The 20,556-nt window shown below is 33.4% G+C and overlaps 2 protein-coding genes across 3 annotated transcripts; both read right to left on the reverse strand.

Moving 5' to 3' along the window:
* Positions 1–858: 858 nt before the first annotated feature.
* On the reverse strand, positions 859–9,934 carry LOC132751518 (solute carrier family 23 member 2-like). 2 transcript variants are annotated; one of them, XM_060741697.1, is made up of 12 exons: positions 9,729–9,934; positions 8,526–8,681; positions 7,791–8,046; positions 7,230–7,321; positions 5,589–5,770; positions 5,214–5,334; positions 4,698–4,854; positions 4,280–4,533; positions 3,735–3,840; positions 2,939–3,106; positions 2,391–2,486; positions 859–1,717 (listed from the first exon to the last, which is right to left on the reverse strand). In XM_060741697.1, exons 1-12 carry the CDS (start codon positions 9,825–9,827, stop codon positions 1,554–1,556), a joined length of 1,851 nt encoding a protein of 616 aa, XP_060597680.1. In that variant the 5' UTR covers positions 9,828–9,934; the 3' UTR covers positions 859–1,553. The 2 variants fall into 2 exon arrangements, with proteins under 2 accessions (XP_060597680.1, XP_060597679.1); XM_060741696.1 differs by having other exon boundaries at positions 8,526–8,684.
* Positions 9,935–16,122: 6,188 nt separating this feature from the next.
* LOC132751525 (uncharacterized) lies at positions 16,123–18,423 on the reverse strand. The gene is made up of 2 exons (XM_060741710.1): positions 18,163–18,423; positions 16,123–17,134 (listed from the first exon to the last, which is right to left on the reverse strand). The coding sequence occupies exons 1-2, from the start codon at positions 18,346–18,348 to the stop codon at positions 16,355–16,357; spliced, it is 966 nt and encodes a 321-aa protein (XP_060597693.1). The 5' UTR covers positions 18,349–18,423; the 3' UTR covers positions 16,123–16,354.
* Positions 18,424–20,556: the final 2,133 nt, after the last annotated feature.

Here is a 20,556-nt window from a genome sequence, read left to right on the forward strand (position 1 = left end):
GCTTATATGCCGCAGGCACAACACGATCACGATGGTCACATGTTTGAAACAATGATTATCTAAAAAACTTTTTGACAAATTCATTTTAACATTTAAAAAGATCACCCATAAAAAATACAGATGGAAAATACTTTCAACAGCTTTAAGCGTAAAGGATGTTTACAAGGTTAAGCAGTTTTGTTTATCCACTCATTAATTTCAGGGACTTGATTGTTTTATGTGAGGAAGCTATCCACCTAGCTTACGGAACGACGGTGGTTCTACTCAGTTGCCCGTGTGTGCCTGAAATAGTGCACGGAAGGTCTTCCTCCACCAGTAAAACTGGAAAGTCGGTGCGACATAAAATCCAACAACAACAACAACAACAACAACAAAAATAAATAGATAAAAAAACAAACAAAAAAAACAAACAAACAAACAAATAAATAAATAAATATTTCAATATCTGCAAGCTTAATGAACTTGTCGCCGAGATCGTTTTAAAAATTACGAAAGTTTATCATCTTTATGATAAAATATGTATTTATCTGAGAATACTCTGTTTTTCAGATTACTGAATACCCAGGAATTACATCCAATGCACGACTTGTTGAAAAACACCAGACTCGAATGCATATTATCAACATATAAATGTATTTGAGCCGCGTCACGACAAAACCAACATAATGCGTTTGCGACCAGCATGGATCCAGACCAGCCTGCGCATCCGCGCAGTCTGATCAGGATCCATGCTGTTCGCTTACAAACCCTATAACAAGTAGAGAAACTGATAGCAAACAGCATGGATCCTGATCAGACTGCGCGGCTGAACAGGCTGGTCTGGATCCATGCTGGTCGCAAACGCATTATGTTGGTTTTGTCGTGACGCGGCTCATTTATTGAATCGATTTGTATGTTAATATCAAGTTTTGAAACACATTTACTAGTAACTATTTTATATGTAAAAAACATTCCAAGTCATAACAGGCATCAATGCAAATTCTTTTGGCAATTCAACATCTCCGATGATTATGTTAGAATAAACTTCTGAATGTTAACAGTCCTGATTTGAACGGAAAAATGAGCTCATTGTTTGGTCATACGTCAATGAAAGTTTCTGCTGATGCAGAAATACAGTGTTCTGTATACGTTACTAGTGACCTTTCTATAACACTCTAAAATCTTCAAATAATAAATTTCTATAAAATTAAATAAAGACGGTACAAAATGGTATTGTAATGAAATTTTCTACAAAGTCCGAATAGGTGAGTACAATATCTTGTATTAAGCAAACATTGTCTTGCAGCATTGGTACATATACGTTATATGAAAATGTAAGGCTGATCGTCTCATAACCATCACCGGAAGTGACTGACGAGGAAGGAAACAATGTATATTACACTAGGGAAAGTAACTCAGCATGAGCACTTGAGGTTAGAAACCTCTAAATTAACGATTTTGTCAAACCATCCTCCATACAGTAACTTCCAACAAACAAACAACCACTGTCACAAAATATACAAACATTTGATAACGGTTAGTTGTATTTTTTTTGTAAACATATACAATAGAATTCAAGTTGTGGGATCTGGTAAAAATGGTATAAATCTTAATATCTTAGATTTTCTCATCCGGGCGGTCAATGGCGGGGTATAAATCTCTGGACCCTCGACATATGTGGTATTTTCCGGATCATCTACATTCTGCCACGTTGCTATCCCCCGCTCTTCGATAGTACCTTAAAATACATAAACATGCATTAAAGCAGCATATCTCCTTATCATGTTTATTTTCTTGAAAATTTTGAAAATGTTTTTAAATGTAAAATATTGTGAAGTGAACAAAGAAAGTAATTTAGTATTGCAAACGGCACTTATAATCTACGTAATTACAAAAATAGAGGATAAATTATGCAAAAATACCCCTAACTGCGTTAGTTACGCACGAGAAATATTGTGATACATATTGCAAAATAAGTCATTCATCGTACAAAATATGTTAATTTTCATTTGAATCTTGAAATGTGTTTACTTTTCTTAAAATCTTAATACATTTTCTCAAGTTTGATATTCTTAAAATATATATCCACTGGAGGCATGCAGCTTTAAATAGTTTATGCACACTATAACCGATAATTATTTTACATGCTCCTGACCCTTTTTATATGCTCGTAAGCTTTCCAAATATGCTAATTAAATTGTATCAATAAAATTATCTTTCAAGCGCGTGATATAAATGTACAAGTAGTCAATCATCACCAACGTTTTCACATATAGATGACTTATTTGGTAGATTGTTAATTACTTTATATTTTAACGAGGACGTGATGTGAATTACAATTCATTCGTTTTGTACATGTTATAGGTGAACCTGGCAGATTTATTTTTAATATATGAAATTAAAGATCATACCTGGGACTGTATTATCTAGAATACAGGCAAGAACGCCACCAAACATGTTTGGATTGCCAAGAAGAATTTTGAAAATTTCGTCTGCCTTTGCATTTCCTAAATTAACAACAACAAAACATCAACTTAAACAGCTGCAAATAAAATATAAAGCGAGTTTTTTTCCACGAATGACACCACAAAACCTGAAATCAGGTCTGAATGTATAAAATTAATACATGAAATAAAAGTGAATATATACATGTAGTTATATACAGTGCATCAATTGACCCTTCAGACGCAAAGATCACCTACCTTGACGCAAATATCACCTACCTTGACACAAAGATCACCTACCTTGACGCAAAAATCACCTACCTTGACGAAACTAGCATCAACTTTTAATATATCAATACGAAATATCCACCAGATTTTACTGATTATTTTATTTTAAATGAAGTTTATCAACTTATGTCAAATAAGTCAAACACGGCCTATTTTTATTGTAGCCCTTGTCATGTAATACGAACATGGTCATATTGGTCTTAAATTTTGACATTACTAAGACATACCTGTCTGTAACTCTTTCGGGAACGTCTCTATCCAGTAAGGCACCATCAACCCGGCAAATATAGCAGTTCCAATTATTGCTAGATTTCGACTCGAACTTAGGTCAATAACTTTTAAATTGGATAATACGACACCAGTGAACATGCCAAACATGGTAATTAAGGCACCACCTGTGAAAAAAGTTTCGAAAATTTACTCTTATTTACAATGCGATCTACTGTAGTTTTTTTTCCGGCGTAACATTATTTAAATGTAAGTGATTGGGAATAACGCCGCATCTAACTGACACTTGGCATGTGTCTTTTATTATTACATATTAAATTTTGCAGAAATCAAAAACCAAATAACACTGATGTTTAGATATTTATAAAATGTGTAAATCTTGAAAAACTTAATCTTGGAGATTTCATAAATCTTAAGATGGCTATTTCACAACTATTTTGATATTATTTCGTTTAAATGCAATTTAGACAGACTACAATTTCTCAGTTATTCAGTTAATTTTTTCTCCTTCTTTTCATGATATAACCAAATTCATTACCAAAAGACAATATGAGCCACGACAAAACCAACATAATGGGTTTACGACCAGCATGGATCCAGACCAGCCTGCGCATCCGCGCAGTCTGATCAGGATCTATGCTGTTCGCTGTCAGTTTCTCCACTTGTAATAGAGTTGGTAAGCGAAAAGCATGGATCCTGATCAGACTGCGCGGATGCGCAGGCTGGTCTGCATCCACGCTGGTCGCAAACCCACTATGTTGGTTTTGTCGTGACGCGGCTCATATGTGGTCTTACCTAAGACAGGATACGGTATACAGATAAACACTGCAGATATTTTGCCAATGATGCCAAATATTACATATATCATACCAGTCACAAAAAACACATGGCGACTTGAAACCTTTAAAAGAACAGACATTTAAATAAGTTTTATAATATTCGTATCGTTTCGTCTCCTTTTTAAAAGGCACACATTTGTTATATAACATGATGCTAAAATGACTTTTCAGTGTCATTTACATTTGTTATTACCTCGTTGTGGTAAGACATCAAACCCTACAATTAATGACTTCACTTACCACATAAGACGGTGCTAGGGGCGTGAAGGATGTTGCACTTTTCCATTATACATCATGTGCAGACTCAATCAAACCCAGTCTGCAATTTTCATGTAATTTTGTTGTGATAAATGCTTCCGAGGAATCACACTTTATCCAGATTTTTACAAAATACCTTAAATTTTAAGACTTTAGTACAAAATGTGAGCGCGCAACTTTAACGGCAAATGTTTTCATCTTTGCTTTTGTCCTAGTGGTGCTTTTATTAGAATAGAAGCCTACCCTCGTAACCCCAATAGCTCCGATGTTCCCTCCGTAGGTCGTGGTCGCATGTCCACAACCTAATAAACCCGCTATAGCCGAGCAAAAGCCTTCGATGGCGATACCTCTGTTGACCGCATGTGATGGCGGCGGTGGCACGCGACACATTGATGCGCATGCGTAGTAATCACCAATGGAATCAAGAATAGAGGTGAAGGTCGCTATCATGAATCCAAGGAAAACACTCACGCTGAAGTCGATTGGTCCAAACTGCCCTAGAAAAAAATATATGGATCCGGAAATATCTCTTTGATTTTGCAATTTTAGAGGGAGATAAAACAAATCAAGTAAAAATACTATATAAGTACAAGGTATAATTATAATAATTGTATTTTAAAACAAATTACTTCAGTGTTTACTTAAACCTTATACCACTTACCTGGGTAAGGAAAATAGAACCATTTAGCTGTGGTGAGAATGTGACTTCTGGCGTCCGTTCGGGTGTAATAGGAAGTGGAATTTTTGTCGTCTGCTATTACGTCAGTTACAGTTAATATCCCACAAACTGCCCAACCAATCAGAATTGCAATAAGAATCTGCAAAAAATAAAAAAAATCGTCAATTTCGTTGAAATTTTAAGTGAACATTTAAAACCTGTTTATATTCCAGGATATCTTATCTATCTAAGAAAAGTTTATTTACAGGCTACAAGTTTCATGAACTCTAAAATGATTTGTCATTATTATTGGAATGCTTTGATTTAACTCACTGATATTGTATACCATTTTAATTTGAATTATTTCATTTTCTAATTCAAAGAAATGGCTTCTGCAAAAATGTTACATATAGTTTAAATTTATTTTTACTGCAGTTTTTACACTATTTGAACAACCCTGAAGTACAGTCTCAAATATTCGGATAAACATAAATTGGCGAAAATATGACCTTCACCTACCGCAAACATTTGATGAAAAGGATACCTAGTAATGTAACAGCCATGTTTTCTTGTCCATACCGGAAACGGAAGCTTCAGTTTAGACATGTATAGTGCCAAAATTAAAGAAATCGCGCATGTCCTGAAGTTAAAAATAATTGGGTTAATAGTTGGGTGGTTGGTAAATATGTAAAATGTAACAACATAGTTCATATTTTTTAAGCAGTTTCACGTTATATTTTTGATACTTAAATGTGTTAAGTGTTTTCATTTCTGATATAGGACATTATTTTATAGATGTTCTTATATCTAAAATCTATACGAAATTCCTCAATAAAGTGTCATATCATTAATATAAATGAAATTTGACATTGTATGAATAAATTGTATATTTACATAAATGATATTCCCCATTGAACCTTTGCAAATGTGACCGTCGCTCTAACGATATAAATTCCAATCAACAATATGGCAGGAACTATGGTAACTGGACCGATAAACCGTAACAGTATACCAACTAGACCCGTCGAACCAATCAGACAATGAATCAACCCAGCCAGGATCAAACTTCCCTGAAGCTGAAGTTTATATATGCATACTCTGATAGTTATAATGTAAAATATAGATTAAAACCATAACTTCCGATAATTATTATTCACTATTAATCGCTTGGGCGGTTGTTTACAGACGCAACATGTGACGACATTATACATGATGACGTCAATAAACGCGATATGAAAATTTGAAACGAAATTAATAGCCTTCCTTAACAAGAGGCCGTCGAAGACGCGTGATGCTCCCCGAATGGGTACTTTGTCACAAAAAAGGTTATTTGCACCGCCGACAAAAGTAATGTTGCGCCCATATATATATATATATATATGTAACAGCACACATGCATGCAAGATAAGTTTATTTGTGTCTCACCTGTCTATACAATTATTCCATGCTCTAATTATTCCTTATTCTTGTAGACCGCTGAAACTGGCTATTTAAGTAACACTACTTAGTATACTGCAGTATAGTACGCACGGAGCCAAACAATGGGCAATGTAGCGGCCCAAATGTTGCCCGCGACACGTCGTCTCAATATGGTGATCATTTCTTTGAAATAGTTGTAAAATCCGACTTTAGATAACGTTGTTATGAGCCGGACACGATTTTGCTGCAAGGTCATGATGTGACATTGACCTTCAAGGTAGCGACCCAAATGTTGCGCTCGACACGTCGTCTCAATATGGTGATTTTTTCTGTGAAATAGTTGTAAAATCCGACTTTAAATAACGTAGTTATGAGCCGGACACGATTTTGCTGCAAGGTCATGATGTGACATTGACCTTCAAGGTAGCGGCCCAAATGTTGCGCTCGACACGTCGTCTCAATATGGTGATAATTTCTGTGAAATAGTTTTGTAAAATCCGACTTCAAATAACAAAGTTATGGGCCAGACACGATTTTGCTGCAAGGTCATGCTGTGACCTTGATCTTCAAGGTAGTGACCAAAATGTTGCGCGAGACACGTCGTCTCAATATTGTGGTCATTTCTGTGAAATAGTTGTAAAATCAAACTTCAAATAACGAAGTTATGAGCCGGACACGAATTCGATCCGGGACGTACGGACGGACTGACGGACAACCCGGCGATTATGTGCTCCCCCGAATTTTTTTCGGGGAGCATAATAAATGACATTTAAGATATTCAGGTTTGACATGATGATTTAACTTTTATAAAGAGAATACAAAATATAACCCTATGTCTTCCATAGTGTCAATGAAAAGAGAAAATATTATAGCCTTTACTACCAGAATAGAGCCTGACCAGCCGACACACTCGTGCAGTCTGACCAGGCGCTATACTATTGTCTGACCAACAGGAAATTTTCATCTTAATTTTTCAAAAAGGACAATGTATAGGTCCAGGTCAATTTGTTTCAAGAAGTTGAATAGTTAAAAGGTAAAGGTAAATAAGTTATCCAAACTGCGACTCTTTGTCACTTCATTCCCATATTAGTTATTCTACATATTAGATTTACTTACTGATTGAATATTCGTCATCACAATAGGTCTTTTGATAGCTATCATGTCTATTGTCTCGTTTGCCAGCAGGGCCTCTTCTTGTGATCTTGTAACTATCAAGTAAAAACAGAAGTAAGACATATGGTAACGGCTATATGACCTGCCAGGAATCTAACGAATTTTTAATACAGCAAACTCCCTTTTTAGAGGAAAAAGTGAGATTTCTTCGTAACTTGACAGCAGTCTTGTATATAAAATTATATATTATTAATGAGTCAAAATTATCCAATGAAAACGTATGTTGCAAACGTGCAGTAAGATATAGATTCTATATGTTATTGCGACGTCTATTCATATGCCGAATTTCGTTAAAAAATTAAGATGTTAATATAGCCCTAGCAAGCCCTCAATGTGATTCTGTTGTCGGACAAGAATAAAAAGTACACAATCATTTCTTTTTTCGCTTTACAATATCAAGCTATTTCGATGTTCAGTTTGTTTATTTTGCTGTTCACTAATATATCAAAAGCAGTTTACATTCAGTTCAATAATGAAAAATGTAGGAAAAAGCTTAGGTTATACCAAGTTCCGGGTCAAGGTCACAACGGTCTTTGTCAATGGCTACCATAACTAGAAGCGGTATGACGTAATCGCCTGCTGCTCCTTGAAAAAGCGGAAGTCGTGTGCCAACAAATGTCATCAATAGCGTTGTTACGCCGCTCATGAACAAAGTAGTTCCAAGTAATTTCGCTTTTATTTCTTCGTCAGTTTCGGCACAAATTACTTCTGCTATCAACAAAGATACTGTAAGGTTCCCTGACAGTGAAAGAAGTGCTTGCTGTAAGAAATTTAATTTAAACAAGTAGCTTTAATTAACTGATCATTTAATTTATTGATATTAGTTATTAATGAGTTTGACATCAGCCGGCGTCCTCTGATCAAAAATTAATTATTTTTATTTGATTGTAATAGTGTGATGAATTTAACAAAAATATTTTTTTTCTATATCAATACTTCATCGAATATGCCTAATGACAGAGAAACAGTTCATTTGGGCAAACATTGTGCAAAGATTTCTTTTTGTTAACATGTTATTTAAATTGTTGCAGTGTCTTTTTACTTAACGGTTATCAATTATGTTTAAAAAGTTAAACGTGGACTATATAATTAAGTTTCTTCTTATTATTTCTACTGCGATCGAGCAATATCAGTCGCTAACAAGCGTGTCTGTTTTATAAATAGTTACTTTTTTGTATAACTATTAGATTAATGCGTAAAAAGGTTCTATTCGACACCATTTAATCAGTTAAGCCATACCTGGAATCCGAAAATGATTGACAAATGTATAGGTGGGGAATCGCTAACATTGTAAATCAACGCTGTGTCGGATAAATCTTCTACATCTTTCTCGATTGAATCTTCAAATGTCCCAGAAACCCCAGTCAGCACGTGTTCGACATCGGCTTCCCTTTCCTGTAGTAAAATAAAATAAAATGAGTAACTCTATATTACAAATGTGTGTAACTGAACGAAAGATAGAAAAAATATGTTATTAAAGTAATGGAAGCAGGGTCTTTCAAATCGAAAGACCCTGATAGAGGGAAATAAAAGAAAAGCATTCTGGTTGGAACTATTGTATATTGCTATAATTAGGACAGATAATAACTTCAAATCTCACTTGTTTGTGATAGGAACGCGCCACGTTGTATTTCTACGGTGTCCTGTTTGTGCCAATTAGAATATCGCCCTTTGATATGCGAGATGTTGACTAAATGGATACAGAAGCGAGATTAACATTCTCACGAGAAAACTAAAGCGACATTTAAAGTTTGATTTGTTTCATGCTTAACTTAAAACGAACTACTTCAACGACGTCTTATAGCCTAAAATTAAATAATCAAAATTATTTCATAAATCAATTGGTGCATTTAAAATTAAAAACTTTGCAATGGTTATATATAAATATACCAAGTATTGAAGTGATACTCGATTCCTATGCGACTTTTGCTCCAATTTGCACAAGACATTTTACTTTTACAGGGAAATGGAGTAATTTTGTACACAAGTTATAGGTCCGTATCTGCACCCACTTACACCGAATTATTGATAAAATATTGTCGGTCCCTTCATGTCATAAACCTCAATGGAGTCCCCTTAACCATCACTTTCGACTCTGTATAAAAGTATCTATTTCGGGGAACTTCGGCTGAAACCGCTGGTACTGGATTAACTTTAATGCTTGCAAGATCGCGACTATGTATAAGATATTCGAGAGTCTTTTTCAGTGAACTTCGGCTATGATTGTCAGTAGCGGGAAAATAAAACGATTTTTAGATAGGCCCAAACAGGACACCGTAAATAAAACCTCATAAATGTCCTTTATAATAATGCAAATGTTTGTTTCAAGACACAATTAGAAATAACAACCGTATGCTACTTTGTGTCAATTTTAAAATTACATCGCGTGAATCGTATGAGCGCAGAAAGTTTATAAATTATCATACATTGAGCACATCTTACCTTGGCGACATTATTTCCACCTATAGTCGATCCATTCTGGCAATCTTTGGACCAGTCAAAACCTTCATTTACCTTATATGTTCCTCCAACAATATCCATACTTAAATCTTTATTTAAAACCTGGATATACTCCGCCGTAAATCATATACCATAAACAAGTTCAACTAGGCCAACTTTAATTAGGATGTGCAAAACACAATCGCTTTCACACAATATGAAACAGGTAAAACGTGACAAAGTTCAGAGTTGTAACTGAAAAGAGCTCTTTGTGTACATCGCTTCACATCTTCAATTTTCTTATTCAAATGATTCGCCCTTGGACTTATTTTAAATGTAAACAGGTTTTTGGTGTAATTTACATATCTGTTATTAAAATCTGATCTTTAAGATAAGAAGAAAAAAGTTGGATATATCACTTACGTTTCACATTAGACGATGTAAACAAGTTCATTGAACGCCACCATTCCTTGATGATCTTGTTTACCATATTGTATTTTATATTAAAAGCAACTATGTTGTTTATTAATATCAATGTTAATCCTCATACAAAATTGTTGTTTTTATACGCGTTTTAAAAAAAATGATAATCTGCATACGTTCATTTAGGACCTGGAAGATTATGAAAGACGAATACTGGTTATAAGAACGGACCCTAATCTATATTTACAAATTGTATAACATTCACCTTTAAATACCGCTTTTTACAGCAGTAAATCACTATTATATATAGTATAAAAGTCAAAAATGTTCTCAAATAGTCTGTATCTTATACATTATAATAATTGAGTTGTGTCTAAGCATTTATAGTAACAAATACTACCCCTCTTTCAAACTTTACCAGACTTACTTTATTATAGCTACTGACATTAATTGACAGATTGTATATAAATATAAAATAATATTAAAATTGATAAGTTAAGGATTTTATCCTTTCTCTGTTTCAATTTTACCTGGACATGTGCACCTATATGCATAGATTTAATTTTCTAACAAAGCTTATTTTACCCCGGTCTGGTATACTCGCAGAGGTAACGCTCTGAAAATGGCTAACATTTTGACAGAAAATCAAGATCACTCTTCTATTAGTTTCTTTATTCTTCATTTCTAACATTGAGACGTTGAAATATCATGATTTTTTATATTTTTTCCCAAGAAATAAAAGTTATTTAAAAAAGATGTATCAATAAAATCTTTTATTGTTGAACAAAATAAGAGTCACTACAACTTATTCGCTCGAATCCCCAACTATCTAGCTGTTTTATTTTGTGAAACAAATGTTACGGTTATATAACAAGATATGCGTTTCTATATAAATATGCAAGAAAGATGTGTTCTACAACATGGTCCAAACACCCTGTCTCCACCAGGGGATTCAGTTGGTTTTTCGCGCGAATCCCCAACTACCAACTAGAACAGTAAGTGGTTGGTAATTCGAACTTTGCATGTTTAATGGATATAACTAACAGAAGGTTTTTGGTAATTCGAACTTTTACCTCTGAAAAAAAAAACCACGTACTTTTCCGAATATTCGTATAACCAACAACCTTTTGGCAAATATCGTCACGTGTTATTACACAAGTACTGTCATATAGTTTTTATTTGTTTGGGTCGTCAGACCAAACAAATAATGGTAGCGAAATTTCAGAGCATAATGCTGTTAATTGCAAATGCCTAAAGTAGTCCACTTTTTTGAAGCGGTTACTTCCCTTTAATGTGTACACTAACGCCGAAAAATTCAGGGGAGATCAATGCGTAAAGATTGTCAAATGAGAGGCGCATTAATTTTCAAGCAAAGTAGTTCCCGAATGGTCGAAGATTTCTAATATTGTTTCATTCTTTATAGATATACATGCTTACAGTAAGCTCCATGATTATTTACATCTGTGTTAAACAACAGGTTTAGCGTCGAACTAATAAGAGTTACAAACCCTAATTTAGAATAATATGGTTTTCTTCAAGCCGTTAACATATAACTTCACCGTGGCCGAGGGGTTTGCACGCTCTCTTATGAATCGAGAGGTCTGGAGTTCAAATCCCAGTTGAGGCAACTTTTTTTTAAATTTTTTAAGTCAAATAAACATTGAATTGACTATCAGTGTTGCAATTAGTCTTATAGCCAATTTACTACAGTTAAAACACTGGAAAGCATTGGTGGCACTATACAAAAACAAATTGGTTTATAATCTCACAACCTTCACCTTTCTGACATTCTGAGACCCAAACAAATTCAGCGCCTTCTGTGCTTTGATTATTAAATGGCTTTATTAGGCTATACTCCTGCATCTTAGTTTAAGTTACAATATCTTACACCGGTTGTCGGTACATACCGGAATATCTAGCTCGACGATAACTGTTTGGTAACGAGGCTCTGTCTGTGATGACATCCGGTGTTTCTTTCTTGTTCTTGAATATTACATATTAGTTAGAAATCAGGAAAGAAATTACGAAAACTAATATTTTCATATTAATACTTTTTTCTAATAGAAGCGCATGAATTTCCATTTTTAATTATAACGGCAAAATGACGTCATTCTGAGAACGCATTTCATTCATAAGAGCACCCCTTCGTGTAGATAATTCTTATATGCAAAAAAACATTATATATCTTTACTAGTCGTGACCTGACATTATGGGTCGTAGCATAGCATAGCATAGCATAAAGCATAGCATAGCATAGTATCCAGTAACGCCGGAATGTTAAAATAACGCACGAGTCGTGCAATAAGTAACGTAGAAGCGGATACCTAACATGATTTCCAACGCGGTAAGTAAACTGGCCAATATATTTCTTATTTAACCGAGCTGAAAAAAGAAATAGTCGCATACGGCTTCGAAGACATTACTCTACTCTTTTATCCCTTATAAAGATTATTTACACGAAGATGCTTACTTTTCAAGATCATTCGTGAAAATGATGGCTTCAGCACCGTTCTGGGCGAGATTTTGGCTTTTTGTCGGCTCTCATAAGTACAGCAATGCATATTATACTGTATAATTTCGATTTTCGGTAGGCAAATGACATTTACTCAACTTCTAGTGAAAATTGAAAATAAGCTGATAAAATGTGATTCGATTCGTTTTTTATGACATAGCCGACATACGTGAATAGTGCTATACACAATGAATATGGCATCTCTTATTCATACCTCCTTTTAGATGGTGTTTTGTTAACTTTAAAACACTTTCAGGAGGTGTTTTGTAATTCTATTGAAAGAGTGCTACTTCATATCAATATTTGCTTCCATTTCGTTAAATATATCAAAATAAACAATAAATATATCAAAATAAACATGACAAAACCAATGACAAGCTTGTTTATACGGGGAATCGATTTAGATACATTGTATGTAAGTATTAAATTCAGCAACTTATGGCGATAAAGAAAGGTGTCACTTTCTCGATAAGCTGATTACATTTACACCTGTATTTATCATTATATAGATTTTTGTGTCATACATTCAATCGTATGTTGTATTACAAAGAATGACCATGATAATATTACCATCGTTTGACTCGCGTCTTTTTTCTTATTTTCTTCACAGTTACGTATTGTATTCTTAATATGCTGTATGAAGGTGCAAAATGAAACGTTAGAATACGGTAAACACCTGTACCTAGATTTGTTCTCCTTGACGGTTCTAGAGTCTAAAAGCTTTATTGCTTACATCTCTCAATCTTAACACTTACCTTTATATTTGTTTATACCCACATTTAAAATATGTTAAACAAGAAAAACAAGGAACGGCGACATTCAATGAACTGCTGGCCATCAGTTTACCACAAACTCTTTTAATATTTAGAACAGAATTGTGAACAAGTACATATAATGAAAGTATAAAAGTATAAAATCGAAGTCATGTTACATATCAAAAATCACCTTATTTTTTTTACTTTTAAAGCATTTTTATAAAATTTTCTTACATAAGCCAGTAAACAAACAAGTAAAAATAAATAAATAAATAAATAAATAAATAAATAAATAAATAAATAAATAAATAAATAAATAAATAAATAAATAAATTAATTCAAATTCAAAACGAATTTAAAATAATAATTATCAAGGTAGGTATTTCATTTATATGATTTTTTTTAATGTCATTTCTATAAATGCACCTCATTAAATGCTAATGTATATGTACAGAAAAAAGACAATGGAGCAAGAAAATACATAAACTGTAAGTATACAATATTATGCTGACATATTATGGAAAGTAGGTGTTGGTAGTTTGAATACACATTGAATTCACCAGAGCACAGTTCAACCACCGCATCATTCCTGGGCCGGCTGTCATGCAGTATACTTGTACTAGTTGCCTTCACTTTCGCGAGGAACTGAAACTTCTGTACATGCCAGAGCAGAGGTACAGTGCGAAAGGATTTTATGATAAATCACAACGGAAGTGACCTGCGCCGTCCGGGAATCGAACCCTGGCGCCCATTCACATCAAAAACGCTCACCTTTGAGTTACCGAGGGCTCTATTATGGAAATTATACATAGAACTTTAAAAAACGGCATATAGTTTCCTGCTTCTCATTGGCTCCTTTGAATTAACGAAGAGTCTTGCTTTTTAATTGACAGGTCATTGCAAATCAAAGATCATTAAAAACTTGCGATTTTTTCATTTTCATTTTGGCATCTAATTTTTGTCGGTACCTATCTCATTTTCGGAAGCAGATACACAATGTTCATTTCGTTTTTAGTTTCGTTGATCAAGTTCAAATCTGACATTTAAAGTCTTTTTACCAATTATTATGGTACTTATTAAAACACATCATAGAATTGATCATCATAGACAGAAATTAACAAATTCGTTCAAAAACCTACAAGGAACAATGGATTCAAGAAACTCAGCAGGTTGCAAAACTTAGATCGTCTAGACCGTTAAAATTTTGCCACTGAGCACTATTTGAATCTTTATTTCAGTAGGACACTACCTTTATTTCAGTAGGACACTTTGAAGTTTCTTATTTTTCTTATTGATATTTTATCGCCCTGGAACGATTTAATGAACAAGTGAAAACGTTGCCTAGCTATACTTTTAAGAACACCTTTTTGAAAATTGCGGCAAATTGATTGGTCATCAAATGAACACTTAACATTATTAGACAAATATCACAATAAATCGTTACAATATCAAACAAATAATGTACGTAACGCACCAAAAATTGATAGTACATGATATAATTTTAAAACTGATATCGCGATTATTTATTCCCCTTAATGCTCCCACTCGGACTCCATAACAAAATTTATCCCGTTTTCAAGCTTGAACTAGGCAGTAAAACTTAAAACTATTTCAAGTACTAAAGCCAATCTTTGGTGCGTTACATTATTTTTTGAAAAAGAAGAAGAAAAAAAAACACGCACGCACGCACACAAAAACAACAGTCCGATTGGGAGCATTTTGCAAGTGCTTGATGACTAAGTATCATACCAATGTAATAATTTCTGCCAAAATTTTCTAAAGGCCAAATTGTGTGTGCCAAAATCATTCGATAATTTCTACATGACTGTGTTTGTGTATAGGTATAAATATTGTGAATATGTTTACTTCAGTACTTTGTAACATAACATCAAACATTTAAGGTGCAACACTATTTACCGCGAAACATGTAACGGATATTTTGTAAAATAAGGTCAATGAAAGTTTTGTTGCTGGTTTTTTTACTTATTAACATATTAATTTTGATACTTATTAATATGATAAGTTGTTAAAATTTGTCGAAAATGAGTAACGTTTTAGTTGTAAAAGAAAATGTACATGCTAAGATTATTTTTCATCACCTTCAAATACTGTAAAGTGACGAAAACAGAACAATGTTGCTCTACTGTCATGTCACATTACAAGTCTTGTAAGTCTTGTTAGTACCATTGTTTTGTATTGTAATTATTTTCTTTACCAGGTAGGAATCAATATAAGCATTTGTTTTTTAAATTTAATACCAGGTCCCATGGACAGTGCATTAATATGCAAATTTAAATGATTTACAACATCCAGAATAAGGTCCAGGAGTTATCTTCATAGTAAATGACCTGTGAACAGGAATGATTTGGCAAGGTATCTGTCATTAGCGCATTTTTGCGCGGAACTTCAGTTGCTGCATTGCATCAACATTTGTTCTTGTATAATCTATTCTAGTTTCCTGTCTTCATTTTCTAAGAAGTAGTGTAAGTGAAAGAAGTCCAGTCTACGAATAGTCTATTTTTAAGTTAAATGGTTTGGTCAGTTATAGCCCGTTTCGACTTAAAAAATCATTTCTAGTGTGGAAAATTAAAAGTCAACTTATTATTTTTACTATTGCTTTTGAAATGAACAACAACAAGATAATAACACACGTCTTTTTACATAATAATATAACAACACATTCAAATAAAATGCTAAGTGGATTTCTTTATTTCTTTTTTTGTGAAACATAATTTATTTACAAAAATCGTTCATTTATTTATCTCTTTTCTGAGAGGTTTCCACTGATTATGTTTTTGGTTTTTAATTGGTTTCCACCAATCCCTTTCTCACAGATCATAAAATTAAAGTTAAGTTGTTTCACACACATTTAATATAAGCTTGGATACTTTGTCAATAAGTCAACCAAAAACGAAAACAGATCTTGCATAACAAACTAGCTAATCTGAACAAAATTGGCGGAGTAAAATCAAAGCACATACTAAAAGCAAACTTCTGCTTCTAGGTCTCCCGCCATTTTCTGCTGCAGAGTTAACGTCATAGTTCCTGTCGGTCATTCTGTAAGCGGTAATATAGTCATCCAAACATACTTGTACATATGTGATAGTACCATTCTGCGTCTGTCTCGGAACAAATTCACCCGGACCAAACATTAAATTACCAATACTGACACTCTCGTTGCCATGGATAATGAATTCGTCCTTATAAAAAGTAATTGTGTCACAGAACTGAAGTTTGGACATTGCAATATTGTTAAAGCACATGTGTGTGGAACTGGAATTGAATTTTGCAAATGTCACGGCATGTTCGTCAATTGGTTCAAAGCCTGATTTATAAATCTGTAGAAGATATGTAGTTTTGTTGTCCTTTACCATTTCATTGTAAGATTCAATGCCTTTTACATATTCATTGTAAGCGTGCTTGATATTTACATTTGAAACAGCCCTTATATAAACAATACTTATCTCAAAAGATTCAGGTGAATATTTCATGTCTAAGACTTCAGCAAAACAAAGTCTATCCATATCTATATTTAGGACAGCAAAAATGTTGCTTTCAAATATGTCCGAAGGTACGTGCTCCATATCCCTTGCATTTGTTCGGTAGATCATCGTAAGCCTGTACTCCAAATGTATCCCCGATAAATGTGAAAATACTGGTTTGCAAACGCCGGCTACATTTAACTTTGTGACTGCGCATGTGTAATGAAAACATGCTTCCTGAAAAGAAATGATTTATAATTGTAAGTTATTTTAGAAAGTATGATTAAAGTAAACTAGTAAAAGAGATCCGCCAGACATGTAAATGAGTTTCTTTTTCAATTAAATCTTTAACATATACTCAAGATTAAATCATTTAGACTTAAAGAATATAGATGCAGAGATTTTTTGTATGACCAATAATATCCCGCAAATTATAAATAACAAAAAAACGATATTCATTATAACTGTTGTGTTAAAAGCGGATTTTGCAATAAACATGAATGAAATGAATGAATACATACAGAAAAGCAAGGATGTGAAAGTAACCCAAAATTGTACGAACATTTGGCCAAATCTAGCAAGAAAATAAATCAATTAAAGTTGATGAACTTGCGCATACCTATAACATATTAGACCCCATTAAAACTGTTTCAACGAAAATATTCACTTTTCAAAATTATTCTATAAAAAGCATGACCTGAGCATCGTATTGAAGGTCACTTGAAGTAATGTTTTGTGTTCGTCGATATAAATTTATTGGTTTAATGAGGCATATACACCTGTAATACCTTTTTGTTTTTAATATTTTCGGTATACATCACATGGTACGGAACCGTACACAGGATATAATCGTGTTTTGAGTAAAATTAAACAAGAGGTAAGACAAATTCGATTTTTCAGCTCATATAACATTATTTGACCTTGATTTTGTCATAATCACCCTTAATATACGCCAGATATAAAACATTTCAAGTATCAAGACAACAAAAAATATGATTTAATGCACGATTTAGTTAAAATCACCGTTGCTCGTTTAAGAAATTGTATTCACAAGTACAAATATTATAAGTATCAGTTATGATAAAATAATCCTTTCTACCTACTAGTTATCTAAATACAACAAAACCTTAATAAATCTTTAAAAGATTAGATATTCTTTACTTTATTCTTTAATTTGGTATAGTATTCAACAGGCAGGATAAATATTAACTCAATTTTTTACGGAAAGAAAACACAATTTTTTACGGAAAGAAAACACAACTTACTAGCTCATTATTGTACTTCTTTGGAAAATCACAAATATTCACTTCTGAAATGCTAGTCTTTGAAGGTACCTGCTGATCAATATTCAGCGACAAGATGGATGTGAACGGGACCTCCGAAATTTCGTATATCATATCTAAGCATTCCAGGTAATCACCTTTTAAGCCGGAAGGGTTCGCGCACTCCATGCAAAACACATTTCTATAAATGACGTTACCACTTTCAACCGGTGCATAGTAGTGTTTACAAAGGTTGTCAAGGCTTGGATTTGTTGCAGTCTGAATACAATATTTTCCTCAAGAAAGCAACGATCTGCTTTCCCTACGGCTTTTTTGTTGGTGGGGTCCAAATCAGTGAACAGTTAGGGTTAGTTGAAATGAAATCTAAAATTGAAAAGTTTTCAACATCAGACAGTTTCGGGAGGCCATATGATGAAGCTATTGCTTGATTACAGATCATTTGCGTTTGCCACAATACAAGATTTTGCGAATCATTGTTGCACTTTGAGCAAAACACATTCTGTAATGCGATTTGTTCTTTGACTAAAACAGGTATCATTTCTTCAAGGTCAAACACGTTGGGCGCAAACATTTTCTCCCTCAATTGATACTCTACATCATCATTGCAGTTCTGAATGAGCATATAACTTGAGTTTATATAAGTCTTACTATTGTAACCGGCGCCAGAAACAACTATGTTGGCACATGTTTCTTCTGTAGCAGATAAAGGTGAATCTTGATTGTGGTGATACCGAGATCCGTTAGTCATATCTAGGCAACAATTACCGGCAACGTAGCACCGTTCAGAACAATCGCAAGGTAGACAGCATTTACCACCTATTTCAAAACCATGTTTTAGGGTATCATGTTGGCAGGTATGTGTAGTTTTACAAAAGGACAGCATGGTTCTAATCGGTGCTTCAACGTCAATTGAAAAAACATTTTCTAACGACGGCGAATCATCTTGGACTGAACTAGGAAAAAATTGTTCAGGAAAGAAAGTAACCGAATCCTCTCTGACAAACGCTTGATCAGGAACAGATGGAGTCAAAAAATGTTCACCATTTCCTTCAGTTGTTGATTTTGTTAAATGAAATGAAGGCGTTGTCGCTTGTGTAACAAGCCAATTTTTATTCATTAAAGTGCCTTCAAGAAATGTGAATTCCTCGACCAGCGATACGGTGAATACCACTGCCAATACCTTTATAAACATAAATTTACCCATCTTAAATTGAAAAGAGTAGGTCTGATAATTCTTGTTTATCTGAAAAAAAAATCACAAACTTTTGTTTAAAAAATACCAAGTTTTGAGAAAGAATGTTCGTTAGAAAAAAGAGAAACACTATGATATATTATGCATGTCACAATCATGAATATATGGCAACTATGATTTAAGTATCGCTCAAGCCGGTGCAAGGGGGCATGAGGGTAGATGCACTTTTTCATTATCCCTCATGTACAGACTCGACTCAATTAAACCGCGTCTGCAATTTTCATGTAATGTTGCTGATTTTCCGAAAGCTTCACTTTTTCCAGATATTTTACATAGTATTACTCCGACATGTTTGCGCGCGATATATTAGTTTTTACCATGTTAAGTTATTTGTTGTTGTTTTTATTTTCCGTGTCAATTGCAAATATTAATCAATCATAATAAATCTTGAGTAAATATTCATTTTATCCCTGGTTGTTTCCTACATTTACATATGCACATCAATTTTGCATTAAAATGTATGAAACAAGCACCTGGTATTGTCACAAAACCATCATTTCCTACAATAACCACGGGTTAACCCCTTCAGAAATACCACTTGGTCTTGTTTACATGAGAGTATTTCTTTATTATGAGCATTATTATGAAAACTACAGCAAACGAGCTTACTTTCCCAAAAGCAATTAAATTGTGAACCGCCAACAACATGCACCAGGACACTTTATAATAATAATAATAATAAAAAATTACAAAGAGTAAAGAAAATCAAAGTACATGGTATTATCTATTACAAATTTACTTTACGTTCTTTCACCACAATATATAACGTAAATATGTCTTTTAATAGTTAATACTAATTGACAGTTGCACAAATTGCACTGCTTTAACATAAAATGGAATGTGCGGAAAATACGAATTAAGCATTGATTTTTAATTAAAAAGACAATTTATAATGTTAAAACTTCATTATATAATAACCCGTTAGACTTAACATATAATGTTAAAGAAAAGCTCAAACTACCTTAAACAAATATTTTTTTAATATCGTTTGGAAAAATAACATGCAAACTACGTTATATATGTAGTATAAAATTGCATGACTTTTAATAGACACTATTTAGATTTTATGAGATTTTGAATAAAATATTTTAGTTTAATATAATTGCATTTCTTTTTGGAAATAC

Source organism: Ruditapes philippinarum, unplaced genomic scaffold (assembly GCF_026571515.1).
Source record: "Ruditapes philippinarum isolate M1 unplaced genomic scaffold, ASM2657151v2 ctg319_1_1_1_1, whole genome shotgun sequence".
Lineage (NCBI taxonomy): Eukaryota > Metazoa > Mollusca > Bivalvia > Venerida > Veneridae > Ruditapes > Ruditapes philippinarum.